Here is a 17,088-nt window from a genome sequence, read left to right as displayed (position 1 = left end):
ATTTATCTAACAATAGCTATTCTCTAAAGAGCTTCAGACAGTAAGAATCTGCCAGCAGTGCAGGAGATTCTGCTTCAATCCCTGGATTGGGAAGATCCTCTGGAGAAGGCAATGGCAACCTACTCCAGTGTTCTTGCCTGGAGAATCCCATGGACAGAGGAGCAGCCTGGTGGGCTACAGTCCATGGGGTCACAAAGAGTCAGACACAACTGAGTGACTAACACACACACACACACACACGTTCTCTCAGGCAAGAAGGAGCTGGCCAGCTTTAAAGGACAGAACTGTCACAGTTTGGAAGGAAAGAGATTACTGGTTTAGTGTACACCATTACGAGGTAGCAATATGAAAGCAGGTGAAGATTGCTAGCTAGCATCACTGAGCACCCATATGGCTAAGCTCAGAGGTTAGCAAGATGAGCATCAGAAGACACACCTCCCTCCCTTATGGAGGACACGGCCTAACACAGAACAGGAAAATGCTCTGGTAATCACGCTACAGTGGGGCAAGGGCTCACCGGGAAGTGTGTGCATGTGTGTATTGTGTGTGCGTGTGTCTGCACATGAGGGAAGGAGGGAGGGACAGATGGCAAGTCAGCCAGCCAGGGAGAGCCCTAAGCCTCAGGAATACAAATGAGAAAACAGTTTTTTCTGCTTCTGCCTAGAGGCATGGAGTGGTCAGGGAGCTGCCGTGGGTGATGATAACAAACTTTGAAAGGCCAAGCACTGACCAGGTGAAGAAGGATAAGAAAGGTATTCCAAACAGGGGTGGAGACATGAGCAAAGAATGCGAGGCATAAGGAAGTAATGGGTTTAGGGAAAAAACTCGTAATTCAGGGACAGATGGCATGCGTATGTACCTATACGCATACATATTCAGAGATACTAAAATAGTAATGTCTGTGCCTGTGTGCATACATACATGTACCTGTGTACACACACATATATGTTGTAGCCAACTGCTGCGGCCCAACCCACCTCTTTGCACTCGCAAACCTGAGTGCACATGCCAGACGTCAGCTGCCCTGCATTCTTTCTCTTAGAGGCCACTTTGCCACCTGAGAGGCAGCTCAAAAGGGTACCAAATCAACTCCCCCACTGGAGCAGATGGGAAGTGGTGGAACCATAACTCATCTCTCTCACTGTCAGGCAGGAAATTCTGAGGCATGAATTCCTTTGGCTTCTCAAGTCTGCCGGCAGGGGTGAACTCTGGTCAGGCATGGTGATCCACGCTTGGTCACATACCTCAGCTAGTTGCCTCCCGCTTCTGATCTCATCTCTGCTCTCCTTGGCCAGTATCCTCCATCTCCCATGAGACTCCCTACACCCCAACCTTTGCTGCAGGGTCTGTTTCTGGGAGAATCCAAAGTTAGACATGTAAATGTGGGTCTGTATTTATATTTATAGGCATGCTTATATAGACGTGGATATGTGCATGTGGAGAGATACGCCCATAGATACAGACATTTATGCATGCAAATATAAATGCACACAAATACCACATATACACCCAAATGCATCGATGTGTTTCCATCTCTCTATTTATAGTACCATTGTTTTCCTTTTTACCAAAGCATAGCAGGTAATTATACATAGTCTTCTTTTTAAACCGAGGGATCTGCAGCTTCCAGGGGCATACCCTTCCTATAACCTCCTCAGTGGACCACCCAGCCTCGCACAGGTCCTGTCCGAAGCCCTTGTCCAGTTTCACCCCCTCACTCCCAGCACTGTCCACAGCAAGGTGTCCAAGCCCATGGCCAGAGAGAACCTTCATACTCTGAGTCTCATGGGGCCAGGGCCAGGCTGCACATTTGCAATATTGCCTTCTAAAGCAAACATCTGTCCAGTTGCCAGTCTCAGGACAGGGCCATCTGCTGCCAAGACATTGCCTCTCTCTCTCTCTCTTACTTTTTTTTAGCATACTACATCAAAAGATAGCAAAATAAAAGCATATTAAAAACCAAATTACTTTCATAACAAGCTGCAAAAAAGAAAGCTTATGCCTCAAACTTTTGTATTCACAAAAAGAAAAACGGCTCTTTTGACTCTACCTATACCCAAGCCAACTCATAAATGTCCTGTCCCCAAGCAAGAGCTCCATCTCCTCCTCTCCTTCCCTTATCAACTGACAGGCTGACACCAGGGACAGTCGACGCCATTAGCTGCCCCTTATGTGCCAAGGGTAACATGGAGAACTAGAAAGAACACAGGATTAGGAATACAGAAATGTAGGAGATTAGAATATATAGGGATATAGAAAATGATATAGAATATAGATCTGGAGGAACTCATGAGAAGGAAAGCCTGGGCAAGCAACTACTTCTTTGGATTTTTCTTTCTTCAACTGAAAATAAAAGCAGTACTTGCAGGGGCCTGAATTTGGCCCGCCGGTGTATTTCATTGATCATGCAGTGTCTTTATAAACACACAAAGTCTGAAGACCTTGAGTGCATGAGTATATGACCCTTTACATATAATCTCTAAACTCATTTCCATTCCCAACATCGGATAGCTTTGTGTAACTGTCATTGGCGAAACTGCAGAAGCCTCCCATGCTCCCTGCCACCTTCTAAATTTTCTCCCCAGGGAGGCTCAGTTGCCTAAACTTGGCCCACCTTTATGGAAACAATAATTCATTCAGGTGCAGATTTAAAGTTTTCTACTGAAGTTTGCCTTGCTTTTCCTCAATCTACCCAAAAGAATGAGATGAAAATAATTTAATTATCAGAAACCTTTACAGCTACCAGTGTGGAAGAAATAGAAGTGTGAAATGGGCAGTATTTAGTGGCAAATAGAAATTATTACAAAAACAAAGAGCTATTTAGTCATAATTAGCAAGAAAGGAAAAACATGGAAGTTGAGTCTGAATATGAAAAATCATGTTCATCTTCATTAATTAGCTAGTTTTGTGTTTTTATATATTCCTACAAGGTATTTTCTATACCTTATATTACATATTTATATTTATACACACATGGTATATAATGTACATATACCTTATATTACATATTTATTTTTATATCTATATCTACATCTGTATCTATCTACAGGTATAGATATAAATATCTATCTAACTATAGATATAAATACTATCTATCTATAGGTATAGATATAAATATCCTGTGTCTCCTTCCTTCTCTCTCCTTCCTGTCCTTCTTCCCCTTGCAAAAACTATAACCCTTGGTCATGCTTACTTTAATCTGGATTCTCTAAGTTGTATGTGTATGTGTGCTATAGGAAAGAGGAAATATTTTGGGAAAAACATGTAGAGAAATGACAAATACTATGATTTATGATGATCCACACATGATTCTGCTTTGGTGAAGTTAGGATGCTGAAGTTCCCCATATATTGTTTTTTTTTATATTCTGAGATGAGTACTGTGTGTTCTTTACTGCAAAAGATTAAAAGCTTAAAAAATATATGGTTGTACTAACTCCCTACTGTAAATAACTTGGAGCAGCTGGTTAAGACTAGAGTCCCCATCATCATCAATACCACCACCATCACCAATGATTTTCCTCCAAATTTAAAATACATTAATAAAAAATATCCCTTTAAAACTATAACATATGCCAAGTTCCTTTTTCATTCCTAAGCACTATGAGGATATCCTTAGTCTGTGAATTACAAATCAATAGTGCTTAGAAAGGCAAGTCTACAGCTTTGTCTCACTAATCCCTTCTCTGCCCTGAATCCCTGGTTTAGGGGTCATTTCCTCCTGTCCATTTTCCTCAGCATAATTGACCAATCCTCAAATCAGCTTCTCTCCAAAGCAAGCTACATTTATCTCCATCTGCTTCCCATTCGACCGCACTAAAGAACTCAACAGCTGCCTAAGCAAGAAGTTTCTCTGGCCCAAAGAATGGAGAATCCATGCCTGCCCAAAGAAGGCAGGTGAAGGGAAATCAACCCCTCTCCCTCACTCTTTAGACCAGTGGTTCTCAATCAGGACTGATCATGTTCTCCAGGACACATGTGGCAATGTCGGCAGACACCGTTGCTGGTCACAACTGAGAGGGTGAGTGCTCCTAAAATCCAATGGGTAGAGACCAGGGATCCTGCTAAACATCCTACAAGGCACAGAACAGCTGCTACCTGTGAACTATCCAGCCCAGAATATTAACACTGCCAAGGCTGAGACACCCACCTCAGAGTGCTGAGCTTTGTCCTTGGTTCCACATCAGGAGGGAGAGGAGAGACTATAAAGAGACTTAGGCCTGGAGTTGGTGAGCTGAAGGCACAATTAAGCAAAACGAATACCCTGGGAACATCCAAAGCAGTACTTACAACACAGGAACACTTGGTACACTTGTCTCCTTCTGGCTGAAATTCCTCCCCTTCTTGGTACTGCACCCCCTCAAACACACAGCCTGGAAAGCAACGCAGAGTTTCGAATCAGGGCCACAGTCTTGATTCAGCTTGAAATTATATCCTTCTAGCCACTGAGCAACCATCCCCACCTCCACCCCCAACTTGTACAGCATAGTCTTCAATCAAAGGACAAGAGTGCTTCAAAGTAAAAAAAAAAAAATCCTGTAGACTACAAAAGATCGACATGGACCCAGAAACCCGAAGATGCTAGAAAGCAAACAAAATGTTGGAAGTCAGGTTGGCCTGAGCAGCAACAGTACAGGGTTCTGAGCTGTGCAGAGTCTGAGCAGCTTACCAGCACCACCCCAATCACAGCCAGGGAACCAAATTCCAGAGGAGCTGGAAGAGGCAAAGAGAAGGTCAAGCCAGAGAGGTCAAGGATGAGCTTAGGAGCAAATGACATGAAGAGTTGCCACCTGGAGAGTAGCCAGAAGTGGCCAGCTTCTGCCAGACCCTTCACACTCCTGACCTCACTCTATCTTCAGTGAGCCCACAGAGCACGGACTCTGATCACTGCCCCTGCAGGGAAGGAACACGTGGCCCAGAGAGAGGAAGGAACTCATCCAGCTGGCAGTGCTGGGTGCTAACTCAGCTCCGACCCCCTGGCCATACCACACAAAGGGCCAGACACCAAGATGAGAAAGGACAAAGGCAAGGCAGAAGGCACCATACAGGTTTTCAGTCCCACCCTGTGTGTTGTTGAAGGGGCTAGGATGTCCCCAAGAAGTTTGGTTAAAAATAGGCCCAAGAGCCAGGAGGTACCTCCTACCAGAAAGATGCTGAGGTTGCTGCTCTATTCTTAAGTGATGTCACAGATGACCAGAAGAACAGGCTGGCCAATGACCCTGCGCCACATGGGCCATGCACAGGAGGACTGTCAGCTAACGGCAAAGCCTCCTTCCTCAGGACTGCCTCACCAGCTGCCTTGCCAGAATAGCTGAGGTCACTTTCCACAGATAGAGAGTGCGGAAAGCAGCACTTCCAATGGGGAAACTCAGCAAAGAGGGCTCTCGTGAAAAACCGACTCACGCCCCTGAGAACAGGTGTTCAAGGCCCACTAAAGCCATCAACACACATGCCCAGTCATGTATGACTTTTTGTGGCCCCATGGACTGTATGTAGCCCACTAGGCTTCTTTGTCCATCGAATTTTTCAGGCAAGAATACTGGGGTGGGTTGCTATTTCTTCCTCAAGGGGATCTTCTTGACCCAGGGATTGAACCTGCATCTCCTGCATTGACAGGTGGATTCTTTACCACTGTGCCACCTGGGAAACCCAAAGTTGTCAACAGAACCCACCAAACTCTCAAAGCAGCTGGTTCCTGACAAAAGGAACATCTGAACATATGAGCATTGCCCATAACCACCCGATCAAGCCACCAGACCTATTCATTTTAAAGCTAGATATGAAGCCTTTTGTTCAACTGAAACACATGGAGACAAATGTTACTGAAGCTGAACAGCTGGGTGAACTGCGGCTTTCAGATCTTTCTGATGCCCACAGCGAGAGCCAGGGGAGGAGCCAGAGCCACCCTCCTGCTGTTCTCTTTGATCCAGGAGACCTGATAAGCTTGGTGCCCTCCTCGTGGCCATAGCTCAGCACTGTTAATAACAGCAGGTGCCCAGTCATCTCTTTTCAAAAGACATTTCCAACAAAGGGTCTTCAGTGCTTTCATATATGTTGCACCACTGGTTCTGTCATACAGATTGCCAGACAGGTTAACTGCACAACCCACGTGATAACTTAAATAACGAATTTTTAAATGAAAACTCTTGCAAACTGTTCCCTTCACAGCCCATCCTCCTTGAGCAAAGAGTCAGACAAGAAGGAGCAGACAACTAAGAATGTCCTGCAATCTGTTTCAGGAAGAAACTGACCACAAGCTGTACGTGTTTGTCATTATGGGGAATACCATTCCATGATCAATGACAGATGCCAGTCCTTCTGAATTACAAGGAGAATACCCCAAGGCCTCAATGGACTGTCCCTCTCTAGACTTGGCTGAGGCCTCCTTCCCAAGACACAGGATAATGCAGTCTGGATGCGGCCAGATCTGAGTCTTCTGATTTTCATGCCAAAGGTTGGTCTTTGAAATTAAGGAGAGAGAATAAAGTTGATTCTTGACCCCATAACCAAGGGCAGAGTGCCTACCCAGATGTCAGGGGGCTAGTGTGCAGCACTGGCAAGCCAATGTTTTACCTTTTTAGCTTATATTGGGGTATAGCTGATTAATAATGTTCCGATAGTTTCAGGTGCCTAGAAAGCAACTCAGCCATATATATACACAGATCCATTCCCCTCTAAACTTCCTCCCATCAGGGCTGACTGGCAAGCTAACTTTTAAAGATTTGCTTTCCAGGGCATCTAGACCCAAGTTGAATAATGATCATGGTGTGGGGTAGGGGCAGGTAGTACAGTATAGTGGCCAGAAAAGAAAAGAGGCCGGGGACCCCAACCCCACCTTTGGACTTATCCTCATTGAGTCAAATTTCTGCCTGTGTGAACTAAAAACACTACTTCATCCCTTACTGAAATGGTGGTGAAGACTTAACATTACAATATGTGCAATCACAGAGCTCAGCCTTTCCTTCCTGGGAACTCAACTTAAAAACAAAATGAGAGAAGCAATTGCTCCAGTATGATAACTTCAGCTGCTGAAATAAATTCACTCTGTTGTTTCTATACACATACTTTCAAAGGCAGTCTAAAAATATGACTATCTTCTAAGTGAAAAGGAATGTTATATATGCCGAGTTGATTCTGCACCAATAAAGCGACAATCTACTCAACCCAACTGAATTCATATTTAACAGCTTTGATATCTTTTAAATCTCTATGGCATATAAAATTTGCTCTGTTATCAATCTCAAGCTTGGCTGTGCACAGAAATTATCCAGGAGGCCTGAGTTTCACCCTCCAAGATTCTGATGGAATTGGTCTGGGATGCAGCCTGGGCATCAAGATTTATTTTTTAAAACTTCCCAGGTGATTTTCATGTGCAGCCTAAAGAATGACTGAGCTAACTTAATAAAGATCCTTTAGGCATTTTAGAATATGGTTACATGATGCAAAGCATTCAGTGCATTCAGAGGGGAATGGTACTCAAGCAAATTCTGTTTGATAGATACAAAATAACTGAGTTATGGAAAGAATTATTTTACTTTCAACTGGTTTCTGGCCTTCACTTAAGCTTATCCAATAACACAAGCTTAACAGAAATTGCAGTGTGAAAAGGAAGCTTGGCTCAATAAAGACTGTCCAGGGAACTCAGGAAGGTTAGGAGCAGTGGAGAGAGACTGTCCTCACTGTCATTCAAAGATGAGGGAAGTCTGGACCCTGGAAGGGACTCAGGTCTGGGAGCGCGGCAGACTGTGTGGAGGGAAATGGCAGGAGGGGAAGGAACCAGGGGCTCATCTTCACAAAGCATCCCACGACGGTGCCTTTGCCATTTCCCGGGAAGGCTCACAGAACAGAAGGCCGTTTGGAGATTAACTTCAAAAGCAAAGAGAAGTAGTTGTGAGTATCGCCTCCAGTGAGGAAAAGCACTCAGAGTAAAACCCAAAATGTAGAACATCTGTTGAAGAGTATGGGCCAGGGGCTTAAGGGATCAGAAAAAAATCTCTCACCTCAAAATCCCCGGGCTCGTACCTAAGGGCAAGAAAAGAGGCAGGAGGCCTTTGTAATCCTGTTCAGAGAAGTAAGAGGAAACACTCCAGCCACTGGAAAGGAAAGATCGCTTTGCTGTCAGCTAGGCCCTGGGGCCCTTTAAAAAGACAGTGATTCCCAGTCACTGCACCACGCAGAAAACTGAGACCGGCAAAGCCTTCAGCTAAATCCACTTAGGGACCCAGCTCTCGGTGTTCAGAAAACATCTGGTCGCCTCATCACCAAGGCAAGCCCCGGCCAAGGTATTGCAATATGAAGCAGTAAAAAGACATTTCTGGAAGCAAGGGAAAGCCACAACCTTTCCTTCCAAAATAAGCGTTACCTGTGGCCCCGTGGAGTGGAAAGCAGGCCTCCGGAGCCTGGAGCATCCTTGCCAAGACCTACAGCACATTGCAGTCATCCTGGGCCCACCAGAGTCCAACCGGACATTTCTATGCAAAGAAGTTTGCTCTCCTCACCCATTAGGTACACAGACATAAAGGGAGAAAAATTCCAGTCGGGAGTGGGAAAATCATGCATGCTTGAGAGAACCCCGAAGGATTTCAACAGTGCTGTACTGTACCAGGGAGCTGCACTGCCTTCCCCTTCCTGAGAGGTTACCTGGACACGTGGGGCAGCATGTTCCCAGATGCTTGGAGGGGTTTTTACAATGAACGACACACCGCACCTCAGACTCTGTGACAACGCCTTCCTGAAAAATAGAATGCCACAATCAACGTCAGCCCCAGTATTCCCACGGAGATTTACTCACTTCTGGAAAGTAGCCAAAGAGATAGGAGAAGAATTTGAACACGAAAAGTGCAAAGGGGGATAGGCATCAGGTCCATAGGTCCGTGGCACAAACGAGGTCTGATGGCTCCAGCTTGTCCATTGCAAAGCGCAAATCTTGTCACCGGTTCTCTTCCCTGTTCTAGTTCTTTCTCTTTGACTCTGATTTCTTCCTTTCTTTCTTTAAATCTAGTATTTAAGATTTCCTTGCTGTCTGTCAGTAGCTGACAGAGTCTAGCTGTTCATTCACAACTGTTTTAGGTTTTCAACATGTACTATATGATCTATAATTGTTATTACACTTTAAGCCATTAATTATAAGCCACAAAGGGCAAACATAATATCCCAGACTGGCATCTGGAGACCCAAATCCTCACCACCCTTCCAGGAATAACTAGACACCAGCTCTGCAATCATAGACATTTCTCTGGGCTTCCCAGAGAGCTTGGCTCTCACGCAGCAAATGAAGAGACCAGATAAAACTATTTTAAAGATCATACTATATTATGTTAAAGTAGAGACTTTTGGTCTTAATAACAAAATCAAGGGACTCATTTGCAACTGATCTTTTGACACTAGTACTTTAATGTTGCTTGAAACATTTTTTTAAATTCAATTTTCAGAGTTGGTCTTTGAAAGTTTTTCTCTATATTCTCTACCCACTTGGTTTTGTGTGTTTATTAATTTTCTTTCAAGGGGAATGGTAACAAAAGGTAAAACACTGTGTAACAATCTGACAACTAGACAATTTTCTTCCTCGAGCCTGCTACTCTATCATCTCAATCCAACAAGGAAAGTTACATCCTAAATGTCTTCACATCTGTCAGACCTGAGGCTTCCACTACCAAGAAATTTATTGTGGTCTATATCACATCTGGAAAGGAAAAAATGTCAAAATTCCAGCAATATACAACATCAAAAAAGGAACTGGCCTTTAGTTATATAACTGAAGCAATGCAAAAAGTCCAGGATCAAATTCCCTTTAGTATCTGCAATGCAGATGCAGGATTCAGGTTACTCCCCAGCATGAATTTCCTGTCTCTGATCTTCAGATTTTCCTCTTCCAGTAAGACACTAAAAGTGGAAAATAAAGGTAAATTTTCCACCATCTAACTCCTTCAGTAAGAAGACATAAGAAATAAGCTAGAATTCAACTCAAGTGGAAATTAACCGGATCATTAGACTAGCTGTTACTGGTCTGGTACCAAGTTGTACTCAGTATACGCAGGCTCTACCAGAAGTGTTTTAAATGACAATGTTGCTCATTCTCACAACCACTCTATGAGGTAGTACTATCCTCATTTTATGGGCATGAATGTGAAGTCTGGAGAGGTTAAGTAACAAGTTATGTGAATGGCAACAGCCATATTTTACTCCCTACACTACACTCTCTCTTCTGTTACTCATTCTGTGTCCTGAGAAGAAAGATCTTGGAGAGAGAGGTTGCAATTGTGTCCTTCAGCAGAGGAGCATCTTACATGAAGACTTCCCTGATGGTACCAGTAAACAGTCATTTCCTGCATTCATAGATGAGGTCTCCTTCCCTAAAGAAGGAAGAAAGTAAGCAGGAGTGGGAAGGTACTAACTGAGAGAAGCCGAAGCTTTTTGTCACTAATTTAACAGAGGTTTGCCTTTATGGTGATTGAGTAAAATGATATTTTCCCTGGTGGTTCAGCAGTAAAGAATCTGCCTACAATGTAGAAGAACAGGGTTCAATCCCTGGGTCGGGAAGATCCCCTGGTGGAGGGCATGGCAACCCACTCTAGTACTCTTGCCTGGAGAATCTCATGGACAGAGAAGCCTGGCAGGCTGCAGTCCTTAAGGTCGCAGAGTCAGACACGACTGAAGTGACTAAGCAGTAGCAACAGGGCTTAGGCAAAGTATTATAAAAGGAGAAAAATTAAAAGGCAAAGTTCATCCTTGGTGCTTCATCCTAAGGTTAAGCACTTCCTGACTCCTAAGTCTGTTGGTCTTTAAGATCTCTTTCAATAATAATTTGATATTCCTATATATTATCTCTGGGCCCTCGTGAGTGACTAGTTACCAAAGCTGATAAGCAATAGGATTTTCAGTGTTCACAAATGATGATGGCTTGATATGTTATTCATTCAACAGAATATTCCCTCCCAGATAATACTGGGATAAATTCCCTCCCATCTAATTCAAACAAAGGCAGCAAAATTCACCACTGGTTCATGCAACTTGAGGATCTTCAAGACCTCTGACTATTGTATACAACTGTTATAGTCCACTCCAAAAGGCAAGCGGCTGTTGCTTTCAGAGTGTCTCTGTCAAAAATTGGAAATTGCATCAGTCAAGAAGCAGGTGGTGATGGGGTGGGGCAAATTTAGAATGAGCGTGGGCTTTGATGTTGTTAAAAGTCATTATCATCATCATTTGGTTCCATGAAGCTGACTGAATGTATAACCCAGATAAAAAAATTCAACAAATATTCACTGAATCAATTAATCTATTGTTCATATCTATTCTACCTACTGCTTATTTTCATAAATAATTTAGATTACTACATAAATAAATTGAATATTTAACTGAATAAGTAACTGAAGATCTTATGAGTGAACATGCCCGCTGTGGGCTTATAATAAGAACATGATTCCATAAGATTCAGATTTCAATAAGCTAAAAGTCAATATATTTGAGATAACATCAGAGAGAAATACACATTATTATACTAACTGCTTTCTCCTTTAAATGCAACAGCATATCTTTGGACAGTGAAATGAACCTGGGGTAAAATGATTAGCATTTTCTCTTCTCTACAGAGAAAAAATTTTAAATTATGTCAACATTAAATGAGCATTTTTTTAACAGAGTATTTCTTTAAAGAAAATAAGTTAGAAAATTTTGATTCTTCATTTCCCCTTTAGTTTATCTTGCCTGTGTTAAAGACGTGTAACGATTAGAATCACGTGGAAACGGTGCACTTTTCAGAGTTGAGCAAGCACCAGGCACAGTGGGCTCCTTAGGAGCTGAACTGGTGGTTCTTAAATCGGTCGGGTTGAAATCATGGAAATCACAATGTCCTAACTGCTTTGGTTAATACAGTTTACAGACTGGCTTCAGTTCAAAATGTTTCTAAATAAAAAAAAGAAAGAAAAAGGAAAACATATATCCTCTAACAATACCTCTTTCTGCTAACAAGAATTTGTGTTTTGCAAAGCTGACTCAACAGGAAGACATGAATTTTCCCCAAGGGCATATGCATCTTCTCGGAGCTTTTCCAGGCACAATTTAACAACGGTGAACAATTCTGCTGTGTGCTTCTGGAAGTAAGACCCATGCAATAACTATCCTGTACCTGTCTTGTTATGGTGAATGTCACAATAAATATAGACAAGGATAGAGTTGGTTTTTCATTCGTTTCTCATTTTTTGCTTGTTTCTTTGGAGTTTTGTTCTGTGTTTGTTCTGTGTTCTGGAAAGGGTTTCTGAAAAGGACTTTATGGATTTCCTGTCACTGGAAAGTAAAATAGATGGACTTTACCTGGCACTGGCGCAGGACACAGGGTTCAGCAGGATTCTGCCATTTGAAGGAGCTGTTGTAGGTACTTCCATCATAGGTACAACCTAGAAGAAACACAGAGGCAGGAAGAAAGGCCAAGAATGAATGTGAGTTTCATTTATCTTTGAAGCAAAAGAAGTTATGTCTTCTAAGCCAGAACTAGTGATCGTAGGAAACACCATGCTCCTTGGCTATTTTCCTCTAAACACAACTAAGCCTTCTAAGTATCCACTTGGCTTTTTACTTACATTAATTCTTTGACTACCAAAAAGATTAACCTCACAGATTATATTTTCAAATGAAAAACCATGGATTGATGAACTCTTTAAGCCAAAATGCATAACCTCGTGACTTTATTTATACCTAGTAAGTATGAAGAGGACCAGGACTCAAAACATCACTGTGAAAGGGGATTTTACACAAGACTAAATGAACTTAAGATTGCTGAAGGTCAAGAGTGAAATGTAAAACACGGCAAGAAGCAAAAGCAAGAAAATTAAAATATAAAAAATGATCACAAAATTCTATACCCATATGACTCCTGACAAGCTACTGTCTTCAAAAGATGAAACCTTCCAAGCCTTGCCTCCAGCTTTAAGAGCTATGATTTCATTTTTCACTTTGATTTTACTTTTAAGTGGTGAACTAGATTAAGGAAATCTGAAACTAGACGATGTATGGATTATCCCATGTCAATTCACTAGCCAAAACAGAAGTCATGCTCATTCACTGGCAAAAACAGAAGTCAAAGGCCAGAGAGTCTCAAAAAAGGAAACACGTTTAAGCCTCTGTAGAAAGAGCCAAATAAATAATGGTGCAAGGATCACAACCTAGATCTTAATTTAGTTTGTCCAAATAATGCCTTCTACCTTGTGAGTTACGTTTCAGGGGAAGATGAACCCGGCTATGTCTCTAGTAAATGCACATTGGATTATCAGGAGTATGCCAGGCAAATGGGATTTACCAAGTACAGCCCTACTGCTTAGCCCAAAGCATACAGCAGTAGGAACACACAGATGGGATAATGCAGATATAAAAGGGTCTGCCTCTGTTCCAGTGACTGGCTTCCGTCAACCCATTCCACCTCAATTCACAATTTTTCTTATCCAAGATACAAAAAGAAGACTCGCCTCCTTCCCTGAATTCTTTTGGATACTGCAGTGGTAACTTAAAAAAAAAAAAAAAACCTTCAATACAAACATAATAATAAACACTTAAGAAAACTTCAATAGACATTTTCATAAACTCAGAACCATGATTCAAATTCCCAGAGAATGATGAATGATTGAAAAGGGCTCAGTAACACTCTTCTCTCTAGTTCCTACAAATCAAATTACCAAAGTACACAGCTGATTGGAAACATATTAGGGAAATGCTTTCACTATATATTTTTTAATTTCCTTTGCATGAAGTGTTACAGCGATAAAATGTTCAACCACAGGGACGCCTAGCACACTGCAAATACTTAACGCCAAACCCAGAATGAATACAGTAAATTTTCAACAATGAAAACCAATATAAAACTATTTGGGCTAGCATAAATCTTACGGAACAAACACACTTAACAATAGACGTGCCATGTGCATGTCTGATTCACTACCACAGACTCACTCGGATAATAAATAACTTGTTCCGAGAGGTGGAGGTGGGGAAATCAGAGAACCAAATCCAATTCAAGTTAAGTCCAAGTAAATATGAAACGCCTGCCAAGTCTGCCAGTAGAGTTTCCAAATATGTTATACATTTTCATCCTCTGGATTAAAAAAAAAAACTAAAAGAAAGAGTGATTTTATGATTCTAATAGGGCAGGCAAAGAGATTGCCTTTTTTACTTCGCAGGAGGAAGTGCACTGTAAGCCCATATACACCAGGCAGGAACTGCAGGCCAAGAGACTGTTCCCGAACAATGCCAGGCCATATGTAAAGGACTTCGAGGAGTAGGGCAGAAGTCTCTAGATTATTCCACCCAGGATGGGATACAAGGTATTGGCACAGTGGTCCACAGTGCAGGGAACCCAGCCATGTTTTAAGCCTCAAATAACTCAAAATGAAGGCTGGCTCCTCCACTAGTTTAACATATAAAGACCAAGATCAAATTATGACCAGCTTAACTGCCCTTGTTAACATGTGAGTCTACCACATCTGAGTCCATATAATAGATGTTCCCAAATGTTGGATGAGTCAGAATGATTGAATAGATTCAAAAATATCAGTATTAATCTCTTTCAAAAGTAAAAGCTATATCTTTTTATTCTTCACGTACCCTCAACAGCATTGGCTGGTTTTGGCAACTCCAGTAGACTAAGCATCCTAGGTCGATTTCAGATGTAAGGGATTCTTGGGAATCAGATAATTTTAAAAAGGCTATTTTCACTGTTCTTGGGGTTCATGTTCTAAGATAAACATGCCATCTTAATGCAAGACACTAACATGAGCTATGTGAAGACTCACATATACATACAATCAAAAAGAGTCTCAGACTTACTCCAGAATTACTTCCTATTCTCTGTAAGGCAAACTTCTTTATAATAAAATTTCTTTTGCCACCAACTTTATACTGCTAGTAGGGCAGACTGGCAACATCTTGCCCCTTGAAACCCCAGAGGAGGAATATATTAAATATCTATTATTGGCCAGAGTAGAAAGAAAGACAAAAAAAATTGTCCATTGTACATCAAGGCAGTGTTTCTCAAACCACTTCTATGGAAAGGTTTGTTTTGTTTTTGTTTTTCTAATTCACTGTGGGCCAATACATTCATAAAATATAATAAAAATAGATTACTATAAAAATTAATTTTAAAAGGCTGGCAAAATATAATTTTTATTACTATATGTAACGGGTATAGAATTACTTAGTAGAATCATGAGAAACATTTCTAGTTGCTTACTCTCTGATTCTGTACTTTTCTCACTGTAGCTCAGCATTGTCATTTCTGGACCAATGGAGACTTACAGAGCGCATTTTGAGTTGCTCTGCATTGAGGGATGTGTCATGGGATGGGGGAACAGCCCAAAGAAACAATCAAAAGATTTCAATCTTAGACATTTAGAACTAGAACTCAAATAGCAGATAATAAACTTTCTCTCTTTCATTTACATGTAAGAAAATTTGCACAAACAAGATTAAAGTGGTTTACTCAAAATTAGAAGCCATTAGGTGTGAAACTAACACTAAAACCTGGTCCTGCGTGAAATCCACCTTTTCACATCCAGGTCTAAACTCACAATATTATTTGAGCACTTTCTAATTCGTAAGGTCTTTTGTATTGAGGACTTAACGGCCCAGGAAAAAAATCAACTCTGTCCTTTTAAATTAAATGATAGAATATCCAGGAACTTAACGAAAGAGTGGACAAGCTGGGCAACAGACAAATGGTTAGGCAACCAGTAAAGTCATTTTTCCTCTTCTTCAAATATTTTAAAATAAATGTTCGAGAAGGGGATTTATAAACATTCATTAGTTTTCTTCTGGAGATAAAAAGCCTTTCAGACTCCAAGAGCATCATGAAAACCACCTATATAGTAGCAGGAAGAGTGGTTATTTTCTGATAAAGTCACTGTACTATTTTTAAACCTGCAGCTCTCAATCTAGCATGATTTTGCCTTCCCCTTATAATATCCAACCAGAGGACTTTTCATAATGTTAGGAGATATTTTTAGATGTCACAGGCTGGGGATAAAGGTGCTTAACTGGTTCTACCACACAGGAGTCAGAGATGCTGCTAACACTCCACAACGCACAACAAAGAACCAACCAGTTCACAACGTCAACTGTGCCAACGTTCAGAAACCCTGATCTAAACCGTCACACGAAGCCCAAGATGGTTTTTCTTCCCAAAACTAAAATAGTACAAAAACAAGCCTAAACTAGCTATATGGTGCTTGTGCATTTATTTCAGCTTTTTATATTAAATATTTTCAGGGTGAGGAAGAATTTCAGAGCATTTTTTTAAACACACACTATTGAGGAGAAGCTTGGCCCAGTCAATGAGGAAAACAACACGGCAACGGAAACAGTTCAGTTTCAGTTTCAGTTCAGTCGCTCTGTCGTGTCCGACTCTTTGCGACCCCACGGACCGCGGCACTTGAGGCTTCCCTGTCCACCACCAACTCCCAGAGCCTACTCAGACTCATGTCCATTGAGTCAGTGATTCCATCCAGCCATCTCATCCTCTGTCATCCCCTTCTCCTCCTGCCTTCAAGCTTTCCCAGCTTCAGGGTCTTTTCCAATGAGTCAGTTCTTCACATCAGGTGGCCAAAGTATTGGAGTTTCAGCTTCAGCATCAGTCCTTCCAATGAACACCCAGGACTGATCTCCTTTAGGATGAATTGGTTGGATCTCCTTGCAGTCCAAGGGACTCTCAAGAGTCTCCTCCAACAACACAGTTCAAAAGCATCAATTCTTCAGCACTCAACTTTCTTTATAGTCCAACACACTTCCATACATGACTACGGAAAAACCATAGCTTTGACTAGACGGACCTTTGTTGGCAAAGCAATGTCTCTGCTTTTTAATATGCTGTCTAGGTTGAAGCACATAAATAAATTGAATCCATAATGAAGTGATAAAACTCATTTTTCTTATTAGTTGTGACCTTTTTTGGAAGCCACATTATCCCAAGGGAGAGAGAATGCCACACATTTTCATCATTCTGTCATTAAAATAGCTGTTAAAAATCATCAGGACCATGAACAAATAAAGCACTGGCCACCTAATGAATCTTAGCTACACCCAGTCTCATCCTTCTAGTTTTAATCCT

The 17,088-nt window shown here is 41.7% G+C and overlaps 1 protein-coding gene across 1 annotated transcript in view; it reads right to left on the bottom strand.

Annotated features, from left to right (window-relative positions):
• BMPER (BMP binding endothelial regulator) overlaps positions 1-17,088 on the bottom strand; it is a 252,207-nt gene that overhangs the window by 177,017 nt on the left and 58,102 nt on the right. Inside the window, exons 4-6 of the mRNA XM_027539508.1 lie at positions 12,312-12,394; positions 8,640-8,730; positions 4,290-4,372 (exon numbers count right to left, since the gene is read on the bottom strand). Coding sequence (XP_027395309.1) covers positions 4,290-4,372; positions 8,640-8,730; positions 12,312-12,394 — 257 coding nt within the window. The remainder of the gene's footprint in view (positions 1-4,289; positions 4,373-8,639; positions 8,731-12,311; positions 12,395-17,088) is intronic.

Source organism: Bos indicus x Bos taurus, chromosome 4, assembly GCF_003369695.1.
Source record: "Bos indicus x Bos taurus breed Angus x Brahman F1 hybrid chromosome 4, Bos_hybrid_MaternalHap_v2.0, whole genome shotgun sequence".
In the NCBI taxonomy this organism is placed as follows: Eukaryota; Metazoa; Chordata; class Mammalia; order Artiodactyla; family Bovidae; genus Bos; species Bos indicus x Bos taurus.
This window is presented reverse-complemented; position numbering and strand designations above follow the sequence as displayed.